At 48.7% G+C, this 20329-nt stretch overlaps 1 protein-coding gene across 1 annotated transcript in view; it reads left to right on the plus strand.

Moving 5' to 3' along the window:
• NECAB3 (N-terminal EF-hand calcium binding protein 3) overlaps positions 1–20329 on the plus strand; it is a 127056-nt gene that overhangs the window by 95018 nt on the left and 11709 nt on the right. Inside the window, exon 6 of the mRNA XM_026656823.2 lies at positions 19461–19597. Within this exon, the coding sequence (XP_026512608.1) occupies positions 19461–19597 (137 nt within the window). The remainder of the gene's footprint in view (positions 1–19460; positions 19598–20329) is intronic.

Below are 20329 nucleotides of genomic sequence, written 5' to 3' on the forward strand. Positions count from 1 at the left end.
GTCTCTGTACACAGAGAGCTGTTACCCTTCCCTTTATAGTTATGACAGGAGCAATGCTTGCAGAGAACTGGGTCTTGAGTGTCCCTAAAATCCAAGACCAAAAATTGCCTGAGCCTCAAAACTGACAGGTTGGGTCTGGGTCCAAGGTAGAATTTTTCTGCTTGATTTGAAGAGAAATGTACAAGTGGTTCCTGAGTTATGGCATCCTAAAAATTGTATTCAGAACGGAAAAGGTCTCTTAATTTTTGTCACTTTATAAGAAAATGCGAGAGAACGAGAGAGAGAAACTTAGCTAACTAGCCTCCCCTAGCTGAGATCCGATGTCCACCACCATAGTTTACCTCATTTAATGTCAAAACCAGAATTATTAACTTTGTATTAGGAATCTTGCTATGGCAACATGGGGAAAGAATGCTTTCTATATATGCTATCACCCGCACCACTACTCTCCTCCCCACCCTGCTCCATTTGGCTCTTCTGAGTTCTGCTGGAGTGGGTCCAGTAGACAAATGGGGTGTTTCTCTGCCTGGCATTCATAAGTACAGCTCGATTAGGGATTCCTTCTACAATCTGCAGGACAAAGATCCTTTCTAGTGAAATTCAGGGACTTTAAAAAAAAATAAGGAAATTCTCCAACAAAACTTTAAGGTGAAGTTAAAGTTGCAGCAACACATCAGTGTTGGGTGCTTTGTATCCCTGCAAGGCCCTATAGTTTTAGTGTTGTCTATACACAAACTGGAACCAAAATAATTAAATCAGTTTTCATTCATGCCAGCTTCAGTTATTTTGGTATAAACCTATATGTGGCCACGCTTGTTTCAGATTAAGAGTGGCCACACAGAGACTTCCATTGAAATAATCATAGGTGTGAATTAAAAGCAGTTTAATTACTTTGGTTCCAGTTTGTGTATCGACAGCCCCAGAAATAGAAACTCAGGAAATCCAGGAGTAAGGTGGTATTTCTCAAACAATGCACTAATATGCACTCAGATAATGATAACCTTAACTCTGCCCCTGGAAAGATGACAGGAAACTGGGATGCCAGATGCATTGCTTTTTCTTTGTTACAGAGACCTTTGCATTCCTGCATTGGCTTTAATTGTATAGACAGAATTATACCATTTTGGGCGGACAGACTGCCAAAACAGTGGTTATTTATTAGAAACTAATTGAACTTTTTGTGCACATATGCTGCCCCGTACTCCTGGTACTCGTCCTTTGTCATCCACGTATGCCGGAAGCACTTAAGCGAGGCTGCCATGGACCCTCCAGCCCAGACTGCCATACTCCTCTTTGGTGCAGCCAGAATTTTAATCCGGTAGCCTTTGCCATATAACAAAGCATCCAGCTCTGAGCACATCCTCTCAGGGAAGCCAGGAAACATTGATGAGCCCCCCGATAACACAGTATTACCAATAATGTCCCCCTTGCACTCATCCGGCACCTTCTGGAGGCTTTGGAAAGCTAAAAGGTGAATGCCTGGAGAGTTTTGGTCTAGCAGTTTTGGTTGGAAGAGTGGCTCTGGGCAGCAGAACCACTCCTTATCCAGAGTTATCCAGTGCCCATCAGGGGTCTTAAAACCCATTGGGAACTGGTGAGCTTTGTCTTGGAGGTCTCTTTCATAGTCCATGGACACGTAGCAGCACTGCTTCTTCAGCTGGATCACCGTCGTCTTCTGCAAGGTACTTAGTAGCTGTGGGTCATTGGAGCTCTTCAGCAGCAGGGTATGCATGTGCTTGGAAAGGGAAAACCCAGCCACATCCAGGCGATAGGTGGCCTTCCTCCAGATCTGCCCAGCACAGATGGAAGTGACATGGGACACCCCAGCCCCGGCCTCCACAGCCAGGCCAGTGACCCTGCCACAGGAGCAGAGGGAGAGGAGCCCCGTGTTAGCCACATGCAAGGCTGGAACACTGAAGGCCTCGAAGAACACCTCGGCCACTTTCTCCCGATTGGTTGTGGGGCAGGAGGGCGAGTCTGTCATGAGCAGCGGGCGCTCCACAGGGGACAGTCTCAGCCCGCAGAAGAAAAGGTGGCTCCACAGATTTTCCATGGCTTCCCAGTCAGTGATGATGCCGTGCCTGAGCGGGTGGGTTTTGGATGCCCTGGCACTGCCTGTCTCACAGCCAGTGGCAGTGAGATGGCATGGGGTCTCCCGCATCACAGCTGGGGAGGTGAGAGGCATGGACGTGGTCTTCAGCACAGACTTTGGCTTGTCCTCTCCAGCAAAGCCAGCCCGAGTGAAGCAACTACCATTGTCGATAACAACCGCGACCGTTCCCATAGCGTTATCTGCACCACCAAACTGTCTGAGCTTTATCCACCTCTGACGTCGGGATGGGGGAGACGCGCAGTCAGGGATTAGAGGGAAGAAGGGAATTGGAAAGCTTGTCTCATCCTGCAACAAAACAAACTGATTATCTATAATGTAGTGTCTAATCACGTTACCAGTTAAATACAACCCCATTGTTAATGCAGGATTACAGCTGAGAAACGCAATGATCGAGAGTCAGGACATGCCCACAAGTCGGGAGGTCCTCAGCAGCAGTGACTTGGATGTGCCGTGGAGTTGCCTCCTTCTGGAGTTGGTCTGGTTGGACACTTTTGGCCATCTCGTCGTGCCTTGTCACATAAACACAATCATGCTGCTACTTCAGCTCAGCAAGACGTTGCATTGAAACAGCCTCCCGTCACAACGGGACAGTGCTCCTAGAGCCCCAAGGAATGATCCGGGAGAATGGCAATCCAAACTGCTGCTCGGGTGCTCCTAGGCTGAGATTTTTCAAAGTTGCCTAGGTGATTCGGATGCCCAACCACATTATCTTTAAATCTCGGCTGTAGTGCACTTTCTACAGCCTGGGGCTGGTTTTCTGACCCCAGACTGGTCGCAGGGCATTTCTCTTAGCACTGCCGCATGCAAGTGGCAGCTCCCAGTGTGTGTGTCAATGTGGCTTGATAACGGTCTAGCCTTGTGCGGGTACCAAGCAGAATGTGCACCATGCATGCAGCCATGAATACGCAGAATGAGCATGAGGCCAGAGATGCACTGATGCTTGGCTACCTAGGGCTAGAAAATCAGGTTCTACAGCCCTCTAAAATTATTGCCAATGTATTTGCTTAAGAATACATCACAACTCAGAGAGTCTGTGCTATGAACAGAGAGTCTATGCTATGCTCTGTATCACTTCACCCTAAAGACTTAAATAGTGCTTAGACCTTGTGCTGATTCTCCCTGAAAACTGCATTTCCCCCCTCATCAATTGATACCTGCATGCATATTGGGAAGGGCGATCTTTAATAGGTGCTAAAAATGACGTTCTGTGTGTGCTCAGAGTGACATTTTCTACTGTTCTTTCCAAATCAAAACTGTGCAAACCTGGCAAACTCGCGCATTCCTCCATGGGGGCTGTGGATCCATTAGAGGTAACAGTGTTCAGGCCTTTAACACTTGTCTTAGCCTATCAAATGGTCATAGAGCCTTCCCACCCCTACCCCCCTTACACGCACCTCAGAAAGGACCGAATGGTTTTTGTTCAAATTAAAAAACAAAGCCCCCAGCTTTGGGCTATGGTGTGAAATTTCGCTCCCAAAGGAAATGTTTAAGGAAAATTGTGAGCAGCTGATAATTGGGGTTTGGCATGGAAGGATCTTCTCCACCTTATGGTGCAACCCTCTGAGAAATGAGAGTATAATACCCTCCCTGTCCTAGGGCTGTCCATGGCACACACTGATACGAGGTCACTTGGTGCTGTTGGGAAACTCTCCTAAAAATTTCTGTCCCCCCACATTGGGCCACGTTAAATAGTGCAGAACTACTCAGGATATGGGCGCACGGCAAAGGGGGTTCTGGTGATGTAGGGAGTAGAGCTGGTTGGAAAAATTCCAACTACATGTTTTTCGTCGGATTTTGCAGATTGTTGAGATCAAAACATTTTGAGGAAACGGTTTGATTTTGATGAAATTCCTCCGGAAACCTGGCAGGATCCGTCAGAAACTTGCCTACTCTCCGCCCCGCTCCTCAGCAGCCCACCAGGCAGGTGGCAGGGGGTCCAAAGCCTGGAAGCTGTAGGCTCCCAGGATCCATGGCTCTGGGACAGCCACCCAGACAGACTGCCTTGGTGTCCGGGATCCAGGGTCTTGGGCAGCCCGCCAGGTGGACTGCCCCACAGCCGAAGCTCCATTCCCCTTTGTGAAGCACTTTGAAGTTTTTGATTTTCATTCTCCATCGGAACAAAACAAGATTTCAAAATAATGAAATCCTCCATCGAAATGGAATGACATTTCTCTGGCCGGCCCTTGCCGGACGACCTTGCCGGGCACCGTTTGGGATTACCTTATCTAACACGATCATATAGTTAAACCCGATGTTCTGCAGTCTCATCCATGCCATCCTCTTCTCACTTATCTCTCCTGTTTTCTTTCTCCAGCCTACACTGCCCGCAGCTGAATGGGTTGATAGCCTCATTGCTGAGAGCTCCCCTGGGCAGCTTGGCACTTGGCAAAGAAATGTTCATGCATTGTTGAATTCCAACCCAAATGTGCTCAACCGTGTTGACTGGCCCTAGGAACTTCCTAAAGTTCAGATTCCCCAGCTATAAAACCCTGCAGCTCGGTTTTGTCACAGGGTGAGGGTGGCCATTGGGTGCGTTCTAGGGCTCTGAAAGGGCCTTTATGTTGCATTTAGGGCACCCCTCTCTAAAAGAGCATCATTTCCTCTGGGGGAGATGTGTTGGAACTGCTCCCTGATTGCAGCCCCACACAAACCCAGATTCTGATACTCTCCCTGCTGGGATGGAGTCATGTATGGTACAATGCCCTCACCTGATGATTTCCACGTGTTCATCTCCCCTTCCCTCTGACCCCTGGATCTTCTTGGAGCTGGCCTAGGATAGACGTTAGGGTTCCCGGGTGTGGCCTGGAACTGCTGGTGAGGAAGGAGAGGTTCCAGTGGCGGGGACGCTGTCCTGGGAGTTCTGGAATCTTCCCCTACCCCATGTGGCTTCTGTTCCTAGGAAGGGATTGTTAGCTCCCATGACCTCATAGACCCGCATGTGTGTGTGCTGGAACTGGTGATGCCAGTAGACTGCATTGTAATACCAAAGCCCTGACTCCTCATGGGCATCAGACCCAAGCAGCCCTTTCCACAGGTAGGGATGACACTGCAGAGACCCTGGCAAGGTCCCAGCCCACTGTCCTAAATTCTGTCATGTTGCTATGTGCTGTTAAACAGCCGTTGTGTTCCATCCAAAGGGAGGGGTGAAGTGATTCCTACACTGACAGTTTGTAAAACTCTGTAAGATCCTTTGGGATGAGAGAGGCTATTTACATTATTTATCGACAGGAAGCATGTCATGGGCACTCACTGAAATGCAGCCACCTCTGTGGTGGAATGTAGGCGCTGTTTAACAATGTACAGCAACTACACAACAGTTGAGGACAGACAGGAAACTACAGGAATTGTAGGGAAGCAAGATTTGCCCAGCAAACTGTTTCACACCCCTATTCTTGCCTCCAGGGCTTGATTCTTGTTTGCTATGTTCTAGATCTCTTGCTAAGCACCACACACAGCTCAGTCCCAGTAGGATAAGGCCATTAGCTGAATAGTATTGATGGTATCCATTTAGAATTCTATTCAGAGTCCATCACCTAGAGGTGGGGAAATGGAGAGGGCAGATGGGGCCAAATCTGGTGTTCTTTTCTCTGTCTTTACCTGAGCTTTGTCTGCATATTAATTTGGAGACAAATCCTGCAAAGTGCTGCACACCCTCAGCGCCTGTTGACTTCAGCAGGAGTTGGTGCTTAGCACAGTATCTGGCAGAGCCATGCCCCGAGTAAGGAGTGCAGGACTCCACCCACGGAGAGTTAGCTGCACAGAGCAAACACTTCTGCAGGAACAAAACATAAGCCAAAATAGGGAACGATCACGTTAAAGACTATTTAGATGCTAGATGTATTCAAATTCAAATGTGGTGCTTAAACTGAAGTAATCTCAGAATCGTGAATAATTATCTTTGAGAACTCCTGGAGGAAGGCTGAGGTCCCAGAAGATTGAAGAGGAGAAAACATAGTACATATCTTTAAAAAGGGAACAAGGAGGACCCTGGGGAATTATAGGCCAGTCAGACAAATTTTGATACCTGGGAAAAATTGGAACAAATTATTAAACAATCGGTTTGTAAGCCCTTGAGGATAATAAGGTTATAAGGAATAGCCAACATGGATTTGTCAAGAACAAATCATGCCAAGCCAACCTAATTTACTTCTTTGGCAGGGTTACTGGCCTAGTGGATGGCTAGAGGAGAAGTAGTAGATGTGATATATCTTGATTTTAGTCAGGCTTTTGACACAGTCCCACATGACACTCTCATAAGCAAACTAGGAAAATGTGGTATAGATGAAATTACTATGAGGAGTTGAATGACTGCACTCAAAGAGTAGTTATCAATGGTTTGCTGTCAAACTGGGATGGTGTATCTAGTGGGGTTCTGCATGGGTCAGTCTGGAGTCCGGTGCTATTCAATATTTTCATTAATGACTTGGATAATGGAGTGGAGAGTGTGCTCATAAAGTTTGTGGAGGACACCAAGCTAGAAGGGGTTGCAAGCACTTGGAGGACAGAATTAGAATTCATGAGGAGCCTGAAAAATTAGAGAATTGAACTGAATTCAATAAGATGAAATTCACTAAAGAGAAGTGCAAAGTTCTACAATTAGGAATAAAAAAATCAAATGCATAACTACCAAATAGGAAATAACTGGCTAGGTAGTAGTACTGCTGAAAAAGATCTGTGGGTTATAGTAGATCACAAATTGAATATGAGTCAACAATGTGATGCAGCTGCAAAAAGGCAAAAATCATTCTGGGGTGTATTAACAAGAGTGTCATATGTATGTCACATGTAATTGCCCTGCTCTGCTCGGCACTGATGAGGCCTTAACTGGAGTTCTGTGTCCAATTCTGAGCACCTCACTTAAGGAAAGATGTGGACAAATTGGAGAGAGTCCAGAGGACAGCAACAAAAATGATCAAAGGTTTAAAAAACCTGACCGATAAGGAAAGTTTAAAAAACCTGGGTATGTTTAGTCTTGAGAAAAGAAGACCGAGGGGGGACCTGATAATCTTCAAATATGTTAAGGGCTGTTATAAAGAGGACTGTGATCAATTGTTCTCCATGTTCACACAAGGTAGGACAAGACGTGACAGGCATAATCTGCAGCAAGGGAGAATTAGGTTAGATATTAGGAAAAACTTTCTAACTCTAAGGGCAGTTAAGCTCTGGAACAGGCGTCCAAGGGAGGTTGTGGAATCCCCATCACTGGAGGTTTTGAAGAGCAGGTTGGACAAACACCTGCCAGTGATGGTCTAGATTTACTTGGTCCTGCCTCAGCACAGGGGGCTGCACTTGATGACTTCTTGAGGCCCCTTCCAGCCCTACGTTTCTATTCTGTGATTCTACCAGCTTCTGGGATGTGGCTTTCTTAGGGCTGGTCCACACTAAGCCCCCGGTTCGAACTAAGATACGCAACTTCAGCTACGTGAATAACGTAGCTGAAGTCGAAGTATCTTAGTTTGAACTTAAAGTGTACTTACCGCGGGTCCACACGTGGCAGGCAGGCTCCCCCGTCGACTCCGCCTACTCCTCTCGTGGAGCAGGATTACCAGCGTCGACGGCGAGCACTTCCGGGATCGATTTATCGCGTCTAGACAAGACGCGATAAATCGATCCCAGAAGATCGATTGCTTGCCGCCGAACCAGCGGGTAAGTATAGACGTACCCTTATTCACCAAAAACCTGCTTTGTGGGTCTCTCCTTCCTGAAATTAAAGATCGCTGATCCAGAGCTTGGGGAGAAAGAGGGTGGCAACATCCAAATTTCTTTTACACTCTGCAAAAAGCTCTTTCTGCTGGGGCTGTCTCCTGGTTCACACAGTGTGACTGCACTGCACAATTATATAACTCCACTCCAGAGCATGACTAGCAGCACAGATTGACAAGGAGAGAGAGCAAAGGGTAGTTTGTTAGCAGACAGGAAAGCACTTTCTAGCATGAGTTTCTAATAAAAGCCAATGTTAAGTGGCTCAGCAACGCTTTTGTTGCTTTCTATCAGGCACAACAGAGGGATGTTATAGGAACACTAAGCCGCCCGTCTTGCTATATACACTACTGTAACTCCTGATCTCTGACTGATTTCCAGTCCACTATGTTGACCAGGTGCCAGCATTTTCTTAACCCCAGTTTCTCTGGTTAACAATGCTCTATAGCATCTCTCGATGCAGAATGGACGTCCCTGTATGTCGGTATTCCAGAGGTTTGCTCATGGAAGCAGTTGGCCCTGCACTTCCCACTCCACCAGGAAAGCCAGGAACCCACACCTTCTTGGTTCTCAGCTGATAGAGTGGAGGCTCCTGTCCCCTCTTTATACAATGAGAATTTCTTAACAAGCATTTTGCCTTTTCACCCGCCATCCTTCTCATTGGTCGATTCACCTCTCGGAACCCCCAAAAGGCTGTGAAGGGAACTGTCTCCAGGGCTAGCTCGGCAGCACTCACTTTGCAAAGCCAATTTCTTTCTCACCTCCCACCCCATCTCCCACCTCCTGTACTGTCTCCTGGAAGCCCTCTCTCCAGCCAAGGACTGCAGGGTGGGGTCATTGGTGCCAGACCCTTAGTGTAAGGCTCTAATATTTCTTGCCTTCCTCCCACACCCCAGAACACATACTAAACACAGCCAGTCATTTGAGATGCTCGGGTTGGTTTATTTTCCCCCTTCCATGGGTTCCTTGGTTCCAGCGTGCGCTATAGTGTCGCTGGAGACAGCAACGCTCCTTGGGCTGCTCACAGCCTGGGCCATCCACTCCCAGCGCCTGGGTGTACGGTGTACCAGAACCTCACCCCGTTCTTGGAGCCCAGGGAATCCCCTTCCTCAGCCTTGTCAGACTCCACCATAAAAAACAGGGTCAGGATCCTCCTCATCTTCTGGATGTCCCCATCTCCGGCTCCCAATCGTGCTGATGAGGGGAACGGCTGTGGTGGCCGGGGAACCTCTCCCCTCTTGCTGCCTGGCTCCGATCTGCCAAAGATGTTAACTTTGCTACCAGGAGGGAGGGTGATCAGAGAGAGGGTCTTTGGGTTGTGGGACAGCTTCCCAAGAGGAGGAATCAGCACCGCTTTGATCTGTAGAATAAATGAAAAAACAATGCGTTCTGTCACATTGGCGTGGGCTGCTCCCCTGGCGCTCGGGACCTCCTGTTTCAGCTCTCCAGCCTCGGCCAGGCGCTCCTGGAGAGCAGACATGGTCAGTTACGCTGCTAATGGTTCTGCAGAGTGAAGCTACACTAGAGCTACTTCCCGGAAAGTGCCTTCCCGGCGTCACTGGTCCCTTCACAGTCACCGCAGGGTCAGGGTGTTTGCTAGTTGGCTGACGGGAAATTCCAAGGCTTCTTATGAGGCGAAGTGGGTGATGGTCTTTGGGGACTTTCCTTGGGTTATGGATGTGTTTTAGGGGACCGTTCCCCAGTCCCCCTGCCCAGGGTTTTGGTTTCCTGTTTCCCCGAGAGCAAGAGACAGTGGCTGGCCTAGGGGCTCGAATTCTGATTATTCAAGAAGGATTAATACAAATACATTGTCGATTAGGAACTCATGATGGTTCTTGTCACCAGCATTCCTGGGCACTGTACAATGCGGTAAACAGTATCAAAATGTACAAACCCCTACTCGACCCACCAGCGTAATGCACCCCTACCCCAAAAAGAAAGTCATCCCTGGGCCAGCAAAAACCTAGAGAAGGGCCTTAGCCCAGGGCCGGTTATTCTAGTTTTGAAACCTGCTTATGGCACAAGTCCACACAGCAGTCAGCCTCTTTCTGGTCTCTCTACAGGAGAGATGGAACACGGTGATAGTGTTAGGGGGTTGGAGCCTGGCGTGTGTCTGTCTGTGGCAGTTGTGTGGGGAGCGACTATGCATGTTGTGTGGGACGAGGGGCGTGGCCAGGTGGGGTGTGAAGCTGTCAGAGAGCATTAGTGTGGATGACCCTGTAGCTCGGGCGAGTCACCGGCTGGCACTTACAATGCACTTGTTCTTTTTCAGATAGATAACCAGTCGCCCTTTCTCCTTTTCCTTCTCCAGATCTGGGCACTTCTCCTTCTTCTCTTGCTTTGCTTTTTTCACCTTCTTTCGGGAGTTGTAATTGCCCATCTTGTGATTCCTTCCGAGCCAGCTGGTACTGCCCCTACTGAGCCAGTTGTGTCAGAAGTCAAGGAGCTTCTGTGATGTCAACCGTGGGCATAGATGTGACTTTACAATGGATGAGGTGTCTCTGAGGCTGCCTGGCCCATTGGGTCCCATTGTCCTGCTGCCTATCCCCTGGATACCATTCCCTGGCAGTGAGAGAAAGAGGCCAGGTTCTGTGTGGGTCTTTGTTTGAACTCCTCAAGGCATGGAGTGCTGGGAGCAGATTGCACTGGGTGGATCTGAATGATGCTAAGGAGACCCTCAAATCAGTTTGTGCCACATGCAGCTCGTCCCTTCCTGATAATGAGCTGACCCAGTACAAGTCACTCATATTGTGTTGTTTTGCTGAGTGGTCTCATTGAAGACAGTTCAGACGGCAGACTAAAGTATTGTTTAGTGGGCATAAGTGAAGTGGATCTGGCCCTTTATTTTAGAGATGGGATCACCTATGTGTAATGCAGCCACCAACTCTGGTTGTAACACAGCAGAACACAAAGTGCCACACTGCCCAGCGCTTTGGGATAGAAAGTAGAGACAAGTCCCGGATCCAGTGAAGCATATGGATGAATTTTAGGAAGGCAAAGTGGCCAGGATGCTGGTTTAACATCCCTGCTCTTGCAAAAATTGACATGGGATCTTTAGTAACTACCAGTGATCGGGAAAACCTTTAGCATCCCTAGCAGCCCCCTACTTCCATGCTCAAAATGGACTGAGAAGGCAGAACACTCCTAGTGAACTACCAGCATCACTACTTGCAGTACCCAATGTCCCTTGCAGGGCTCCCATCCAAGTATAGGCCATGTCCCAGTGCTACTTAGTTGATAGGATCACAGCACCAGCTGCTCTGGCTGCAGGCAAATGGTAACCTGTCACTTCCTACCTGAGCCCCGATCTTTGGTTTTGATCTCTCAGCTGAGAAAACAATGTGATGATGCAAAAAGGCTTATAGCTTCAGGTGGGAAATGCTGCGTTCATGCAAAAGCCCCACCAGTCTGATGTTATGTAGCTGTCTACCTCAGTTGTGGCCACGTGCCAGGTAGTTAGTTAGACCTCTGATTGACAGCAGCTCAGTCCACACATCTTGAGAGTGCAAAACTGCCCCCAGGTCACTGGATACTCCCAAATGGTGAATGCAGAAGGGCAGGCCAGCATTTAAACTTCTATTTCCGAATAATATTTTCTGTGGCATTCCCAGAGTCGTCATCTGCTTTTTAAGGGAAACAAAGGAGGCTAAAAAAACTTGAGAAGGAAAAAGTACCTGAGAAGGAGAGAAATCCAGACACTGTTCTTTTAAATGGATCTAAGGATGAAAAAGAACCTTGGAGTAACCTGGACCAGTTTTAGCCATGCAACCAGAAGACAGAGAAGACTTGCTATGACACACCTAATCCATCTGCTTGGCTGACTCAGGATTGTCGCCTCCAGTATATTTAATAGCACATAGTCACAGTCTAGTTGCAAATGCCCCGTATGAGGGTGATTCACCACTTGGTTGGGAGGCTGAGAGATGTTACCATTAGGAACTCTTCCCTGATATTTAGCCTAAATGGTCCTTGTCTCAAATGCTTCCCTTTACTTCTAGTTCTGTCCCCTTGCACCGCCTCCAGAAATTCTCTTGCCTCCTCAGGAAGCGCTGATAGACTCTCCAGATATTTGTAGGTCGTTCTTGTGTCTGCACTCAGGAGTCAGATGTAATGGATTAGGTTCTGGACAGGGCAGTGATTCTCTCCTCCGCCACTCACGTTGTGGGTTTCAGCAAATCTCCTAACATCTCTGTTGGTGTCACTAGGCATAGCTACCAGGTAACTCGGGGGAGTGGAAGGCCATAAGTGCCGATGAAACTCCCCGCTGTTGCTGTCCTCGGGCACTCTGTGCCGGCAACATCTCTTTGATGCAATGTCATCTGTGTCAAGGCATGTTGCGAGGGTTAATTAATGATTGCAAAGCACTGAATACAGGCTAAGTAGTGATGCATGCCTTAAGCTTTCCTCGTGTGACAGTTCTTCCAGACTTTAAATCATTTTAGCTGCTCTCCTCTGATCTCCTTTCAGTTTGTCCCTCTTCTATGTCAACCTCCAGGTTCTACACCCATCATCACCAAACTTGAATAAGCATTTCCTTGCAAAGGGAAGGTGTCCAAGCTGGCTGGGGATCAGGAGCTGAGATGCCATGTCTTAAGATTGCAAGCACCACAGGTCCTGTGTCTTCTGGCTTCCCAGCCCTCTTCGTGTTGCTGCACGGTCATTAACCAGGAAAGGAGATCATCAAATTGCCAATGCCACTTTGGGGATGCAGAGCCACTGGCAGCAGCCCTACTCTGCTGCATTGTACCTCTGGAGGACAGTGTTACAGGGCTCGGAACAAAGCATGTTTATTACATCTCAGGCACATGGCATTTGAAAAAAAGGGAATGTGGAAGAAATAGATTATTAGCATATTTATAAGGAGAAATCGAACAGGCGGGAAGCTGCTGTAGCTGGTGTTAATGTAGGATTCTGCTCATTCATAGAATCATAGAAGATTAGGGTTGGAAAAGACCTCAGGAGGTCATCTGCTCAAAGCAGGACCAACCCCAAGTAAATCATCCCAGCCAGGGCTTTGTCAAGCTGGGCCTTAAAAACCTCTCAGGATGGAGATTCCACCACTTCCCTAGGTAACCCATTCCAGTGCTTCACCAGCCTCCTAGTGAAATAGATTTTCCTAATATCCAACCTAGACCTCCCCACTGCAACTTGAGACCATTGCACCTTGTTCTGTCATCTGCCACCACTGAGAACAACCGAGCTCCATCCTCTTTGGAACCCCCTTCAGGTAGTTGAAGGCTGCTATCAAATCCCCCCTTACTCCTCTCTTCTGCAGACTAAATAAGCCCAGTTCCCTCAGCCTCTCCTCATAAGTCATGTGCCCCAGCCCCGTAATCATTTTTGTTTCCCTCCCCTGGATTCTCTCCAATTTGTCCACATCTTTTCTGTAGTGGGGTCCCCAAAACTGGACGCAATACTCCAGATGTGGCCTCACCAGTGCCGAATAGAGGGGAATAATCACTTCCCTCAATCTGCTGGCAATGCTCCTACTAATGCAGCCCAATATGCCATTAACTTTCTTGGCAACAAGGACACACTGGTGACTCATATCCAGCTTCTTGTCCACTGTAATCCCCAGGTCCTTTTCCACTTAGCCAGTCAGTCCCCAGCCTGTAGCAGTGCATGGGATTCTTCCATCCTAAGTGCAGGACTCTGCACTTGTCCTTGTTGAATTGGCAGTGTCTTGGTCCGTAATTAGCAGTCATCGATGAGTGTCTGCTTCTGGAAATGCTGGTGGCAATAGCCTTGTTCTGCCCAGCAGCCAGACTGACTCTGAAGGCTCATGACGCGTATGCACATTCAGCAGCAACCTGCAGAATTTCATTGTGCTGGTATTTATCCCTGGGGTTCCCAGCCTTTGGCACATGCATCACTACTAGTACTTCAGACTCTTTTGGTAGCACTTTAGGCTTCTCTGCCCAGATCCACAACAAAGGTGTTTAGGCTCCTAACTTCCATTGATTTCAGTGTAAGTCAGGAGCCTATATACCTTTCTGGGTCTGGGCCCTCATCTCTGCCTTAATGCTTTTGTTGGATCTCGGTGCCTGCCACTACCACATCCCATTCAGTTCATGATCTGTCCAGAATGGTGTTTGCACTGCGCCCCACCCCAGGTTCATCTGCAAGTGCCCAAGCTCCATTGCACCAGTGAATGGGAGGTGGCAGGCAATGAGTGGTGCAGCCTGGAAAAGTTGCCTGACATGGCTGGGAACTGTTGATTTCTTTTTCTATAATAGTTTGAAGGAAATTGAACTCATAACTGCCTGAATATGGAGAAGTTCTGCTGAGTAGGAGAGGGCTGATCCAACAGAAGATGCCTCCACAGCTTTTGGACCATGGAGCTGTGTTGATTATCTCCTTTTGCTCTGCAGCTTGCAAGGGCTAATTCTCTTCTTTAGGCCTTAGGGGCTTTGGCTCCCCATCTGTAGAACAGATTCCCAGAGTCTTCAGCATGATGTCACAGTGACCACTCAGGGTATCCCCCAGAAAACAGAGGAGGGGGAGGGATAGCTCAGTGATTCGAGCATTAGCCTACTAAACCCAGGGCTGTGAATTCAATCCTTGAAGGGGCCACTTAGGGATCAGGGGCGAAATCAGTACTTGGTCCTGCTAGTGAAAGCAGAGGGCTGGGCTCAAGGTCCTTTCCAGTTCTAGGAGATAGGATATCTCCATTAATTTATTTGTAATTCTGACGTGGACTCTGAGTTCTTCCCATTGCCTGCAGAATGAGAGTGACCTCTTCCTGGCTGACAATCTGGAGGCGTATGTGCCACCTGTCTAGGACCATAGGAATTGTCAAGACCAGACCAGACCCATGGTCCCATGTAGACTGATGTCCTGTCTCTAACAATGGCTAGTGCCTGATGCTAGAGACGAAGGGGTAAAATGCCTGAGGGCATTTACTAGTCCAATTCTGTGCTGTGAAGAGAATATTTTCCTCATCCCAACTCTCAATTTGCCCTTCTAGTGAAAACTTGAGCTACAAGGCTGAGATACCCCACAGCTTTCCTTCTCTGGCCTGTGGAACGGATGGCTGTCAGCCAGGAAAGAACAGTAAAAGGAGAGTGCCGGGCATGGATGTAAAAGAGGTCTTGAAACCCATGAGATATGGGAAGGAGAATGTGTGGAGAGCTTCCCTTTAGTGCTCCCAGGTCGTTAGCAAGGGCTGCAGGTAGCCAGTGGAATTGCTTCCCTGCACCAGAAGCCTCAAAAATCTTCCTCTTGTGAAATCTCCAGCTTGATCTCTCAGCTAAGCATCACCTGAGTTTCAGGGGCTGGATTCTGCCCTCGGTTGCACCAATTTACTCCCAGTGTAATAGCACCAAGGAACCTGACCGCCACAGAAGTGGTGGGATGGCATGGAAAATGGCTGTGTGGCTATCTATCCCACTCTTCAGAGTCCCCTCCCTCCGTGCCCTGATTCCCTCAATGCTGAACTCTGACCTTTACGTTAGCCCTACCCCACGAACCCTTAACAGGCTGGCATTCTGCATGCTGCCCACTAAACAAATGTGGAAGACGAATTCATGCTCGTAGTCTCCAAAGAGCTGAGTCATCTCCTCTTCGTATGCTGTGAAATTCATCCCAATGCATCCCTTTAGTTCAGGAAGGGTGCCCTAACCCGCTCCCATGGCAGCCATCAGCACTCTGCCATCGCGCCCGCCTGGCGCAGGGGCAGCAGGGAAGAAGATGCCAACAGGACTGATAAAGTGATGAATGAATGGGATGAACAGGAGCAGCGCCAGGCCCACAGCTGCTCCCCAGGCCAGTAAAACCCACCATTCTTGTGATGGCACTGGATCCATTTCCCTCACAAGCAACTCTGGGTGAGGACTGTTATGTGTCCCAGCCACACCCTACAGTACATGGGGGTGCATGCAAATCAGTGCCTCCTAGAGAGTCCGGAGCTGGCGTGGCCCCTTCCTCTGCTATGTGCTCACACTCTACACTCTGTGTATGCTGCACCATGTTGCTGTGTGCAGATGAATGGCCCTTCCTCCCATCCCTTCCCCTTCTTGTGCCCCTGCACCAGTGTCAAACATGGTTGAGGCATAGACTAGAGCGGGTGTGTTGATCTGAGGTGGAGCTGGTGGGCTGGGCTGGGCTGTTTCTTTGGAAGCAGCTAATCTGTGAATGCTGCGAGTGTCCGGTGGCCATAGGGCTGGGCACTGCAGGGAGAAGCTCGGAGGGCTCCAGGGCTGGAGTCTGCCAGTCACTGACCTGCAGACTGACAGCAGGGCCTGCAGGGCCTCAAGGGGTTGGTTTGTGTTGCCCATAGCCGGTGGAGTAGGGAGCTGACCCATGTTAGGCAGAAACAAAGCTTCCTTACACTAAGGGCAGGTGGTAGCAAGGTGACTCACAACATGGGGAAGCGTCACGGGAATGTCACCTGAATGGAAGCTAAATCCCAGTACCAGTTCTTCTCCTTTGTACTGCCACGTGATTTTCCTGAGGGAGCATTTTCTAAATTCCACTGGTTATCTCCATTCTTCTCAGTGCTCCAGTCATATATCCCTTCACTGTCTGCATCCAATTCTCTGGGTTCTTTCATGGGAAAGTTTTATGTTTATTTCACCTTTCTGTGGTGAAGTAAGCTCTTTTGTCATATCAGTGTCCTGCAGGAGGTGATGGCCTTAGCTCAGTGTCTGTAGAAGAAGTGGTGTCTAGCAGCTAGAGCGGGTGACTGGGCATCAGGATCCCTGGGATTTCTTCCCAGCCTTGCCACTGATTTGCTGTGTGACCTTTAGCAAGGTCTGAGATCCTCCATCTGCTTATAAGGGTATGTTTATTTGCAGCATATCGTTCAGCTGCTGGATGTCTCTGTGTGCTGTATAGTGTTCCAGACAGGATGTGGTCTGTGGTAAACAAGAGAAAGAAAGCTGGAACTCAAGCTGGGTGAAAGCCTGTTGGTCTGTGACTGTAGTTGTAGAAGTTTTGGTTAATAATCATCTCCTGTTTAAGATGGACTGTGATACTATGACACTGTTAAGTGGGCATAGTAAATCTTTGCCCAGGAGATGGGCTGTTGCGAGGCGTAATACTTTGAGATTCCTGGGAAAAGTGCTAGAGAAGCATATAATATTATTAAAGTGCCCATGCCTTTCTAGTCAGCTTTATTCTCCACAACAAGGAGTGTTAGCTGCATGCCTCATATATTTTGTGGCTCACTTCTGCTTACAATCAAAGGAACATGATCCCTCCTGCTCTAGAATGCTTGGTCTTTGGCCTCAGTTCAGCAAAGCACTTAAGAATATGTGCAACTTCCGTTGGACTTGACGTGATTTAAGCAAATACCTAAAGATAAGCGTGTGCCGGGATGTTTTGCTGAATAGGGCTGGATCACTGAATCAGGGCACTGATCAGGAGAATTTCTGTTGTGTTATAGTTATCGGATATTTATCAGTTTCTGATTTTCACGGTAAATGTTGGGCACATTTTGTTTCCAGTTTTAGGAGTAAAAATGATTTTATCTCTGTTTAAAAAATATCCCTTGAATTCTCTCCTACATTGGCCATCAGGATGCCCAGAACATAAGAAATGGCTTATGGATATAGGACATCTCTCACCTCCTTCTACAGACAGATAACCAGATAACATGGTAACAGTGGGGTATTTTATATGGATTTTATAGAAAAAGCCTATTTTCAAACTTTTGCTTGTGTCACTTTGAACTGCAACTGGAAACTTTAGCTCTTATGAGGCAAAGCCTTGTCCTGGGTCAGAGATCTCTCACAAGTCACCAACGGGGCTGATGAATGTCTGAATTTGGTTCACAGAGTCCAGGCTGGGTTAGTTCAAGCCAGAAGTGCTGTGTATCTTTGAAGGCAGAGAGACGTCCGGTCTCCCGGCTGCTGGCTGAGCTCAATGGTTCTCATCTTGTGCGTGGTCCAGCACACAGAGGGCCATATTCTTCCTGCTGCCATTCCTTGGAAGTCCGTGGAGTTAAACCAAGGATAAATTTGACCTACTCGTTAGTTGCATTTGTGTATTGAGTTTAACCTGAGAGGAAAGAAGCTGCGGGTCCAGTTCCTGCCAATGCAATGACAATTTCAAATGATTCTCTTTGTGGGAGGTGGGTGTGGATTCGGCAGTGGGGAGAGGTGCCGGATGGGCTGCCATGGGGACTCTGGTCCAGTGGTTCTCAACCTTTCCAGACTTCTGTACCCCTTTCAAGAGTCTCAATTGTCTTGGGTGCCCACAAGTTTCACCTCACTTAAAAACTTACAAAATCAGACATAAAAGTACAAAAGTGTCCCAGCACACTAGTACTGAAAAATGGCTGACTTTCTCATTTTTACCATATAATTATAAAATAAATCAATTGGAATATAAATATTGTACTTCCATTTCAATGTGTGGTATAGCGAGCAGTATAAACAAACCATTGTCTAGGAATTTTAGTTGGCACTGACTTTGCTAGAGCTTTTTATGTAGCCTGTTATAAAACTAGGCAAATATCGAGATGAGTTGATGTACCCCGAGAAGAGCTCTTAGTACCCCCGGTTGAGAACTGTCCTTTTGTTGGTCCCACAACAAGCACACTGGGATAGCAACGGGGCACGCTCTGCCGTGCTGCCCCACCTGCCTCTGGGCTGGAGGAAGGTGTTTGGGCTCTCTGGCCCATTCAGTCCGACTCCCTGGCCTCCGTGAAGCTGCCAGTGGGGAGGCCCATCGATGCTTGCTGTGCTGTGCTTTTTGTCCCAGGGATCCCTTCTGCAGCTAGTAACTGAGTTTTGCACTGCACTAGAGAGCCGCTGATTGTTGCCAAATGGTTCCCTTTTCCAAAGCAGTGCGTTCAATAGCCAGCGCTTCTGAGAGCCTGGAAATGAGAACTCCTGAAGCGTTTGACCTGTGAAAATGCCATTAGCTTCCTTGCAATTTGGAGCTGACTGTGCCTGACGAGAGGAGGCCAGCTGTGGTTTCCCTTTAATCTGATTTCTGTTTTGAACTGCCCACTTCCACTCCACATCCCGCGATCATCTCTAGCGTTTAATACACCACAGCTCAATGGGAAGGTGAAGAGCTACCAACTGCCTTGCCTATAGCCAGCTCTGCTGGGCACAAGAAGCTGCACAAGCGAGTAGTTAGAGCAGAGGATTGAGAGCTGAGATTCCTAGGTTCTTGTCCCAGGCTCTGCCACTGACTTTCTCAGTGACCTTGGACGAGACATTTATAGATTTTGATGTTCCCAGCACTTATCTCAAGGCTCTAAGGTCTTTACAGAAAAGCAAAGCCAACCCAGTATTAAAGTCTGCAACATTTCTATATGTTTATTCACCTGCCCCAAGCATGAACGCGCTCTGCTCATGCCTCAGTTTCCCCACTTGATCAGTGGGAATGCATTAACCTCTCTGCCTGGGGGCTTGGGAGGGGCTCTGAATGGTTGTCCAGTGCCTGGAGCAATTTGGACGGCAGCGCCATTATTGTGCAGAACTAACCGATCTCCCCACGTTGCTCTGGGCTGCGTATAAAATCTGGGATGGCCTCGTCAGCAGCTGCTTTTGCCAAGTCCCAGTGAGGCACTGGGTGGGAGGGAGTCGGGCCTGGGACATTGCAGGAGAGGAGGCTGCAGCCCAGGCAAGAGCTCTCCTGGAGCACCCACGATCCGGCGGCAGGTGCGACATTCCCTCTCTCTCCTTCCCCACAGGAGTATGAGAGTTCCTCCAAGATGGAGCAGTTTGTGACCCGCTTCCTGCTACGGGAGACCAGGACCCAGCTGCAGACCCTGCAGGCCTCGCTGGAGTGCGCCTCGGACACGATCGAAGAGCAGGCCGGGTTGGAGAGGTAATGCCGGGGCGACTGGCGTGGGGCAGCCTGTATCGGCACCGATGGGAGGTTGGGAGCGTGGCCCATGGTGAGCTGTGTATTTGGGACCCACCCTTTTGTGCTTGGTTCCCAACATGGCTTGGGCTAATGGCCTCCCGAGAGAGCCCAACTTGCAGCAGGGTGTTAATGCTACAAAACACAACTCCCAGTGACTGCATATTAACACAGCTGACCCGCAGAGTTAGGGGGGAACCCTCATTCCCATGTGATGCTGCATGTTCTGCTCCTCGTTGGCTTCGTTCCTGAGCCCCGTGACCCACTTTGCCCCCTTAGTTACCAGCAAACAGGCCCATTACTAGAGAGCTGAGGAAACACCGCTCCAGCGAGGGCCAGAGGCTGGAGGCACTTGGACACGCTCTTACTCTGCTCTCTGGATTGGACCCCTGTTCTTCTGACATGCTCCTTTGGGTCTTACTCTGAGGCTATGTCTACACTGCATGTCACTGGCAGTGGCGTGTAGTGTATGTGTAGCTACACACTGCAGTGAAGGGCAGGCTGAGTCCACACTGCACTGCACGGCCGCATGTGGCCGGGAAAGGCTCTGGCCAGGGGAGGCAGTGGGGAAAGGTTCCAGCAGCAGGGAGCTTCTTTCCCCATTGCCTTTTCCCTGCTGTCGGAGCCTTTCCCCACTGCTGGAGCCTTTTCCCACTCCAAAGAGCTACCAGAGCCTTTCCCCACTGCTGGAGCCTT

The sequence above is a fragment of the Terrapene carolina genome, unplaced genomic scaffold, assembly GCF_002925995.2.
Source record: "Terrapene carolina triunguis isolate 2854851 unplaced genomic scaffold, T_m_triunguis-2.0 Scaffold233, whole genome shotgun sequence".
Classification (NCBI taxonomy): Eukaryota; Metazoa; Chordata; order Testudines; family Emydidae; genus Terrapene; species Terrapene triunguis.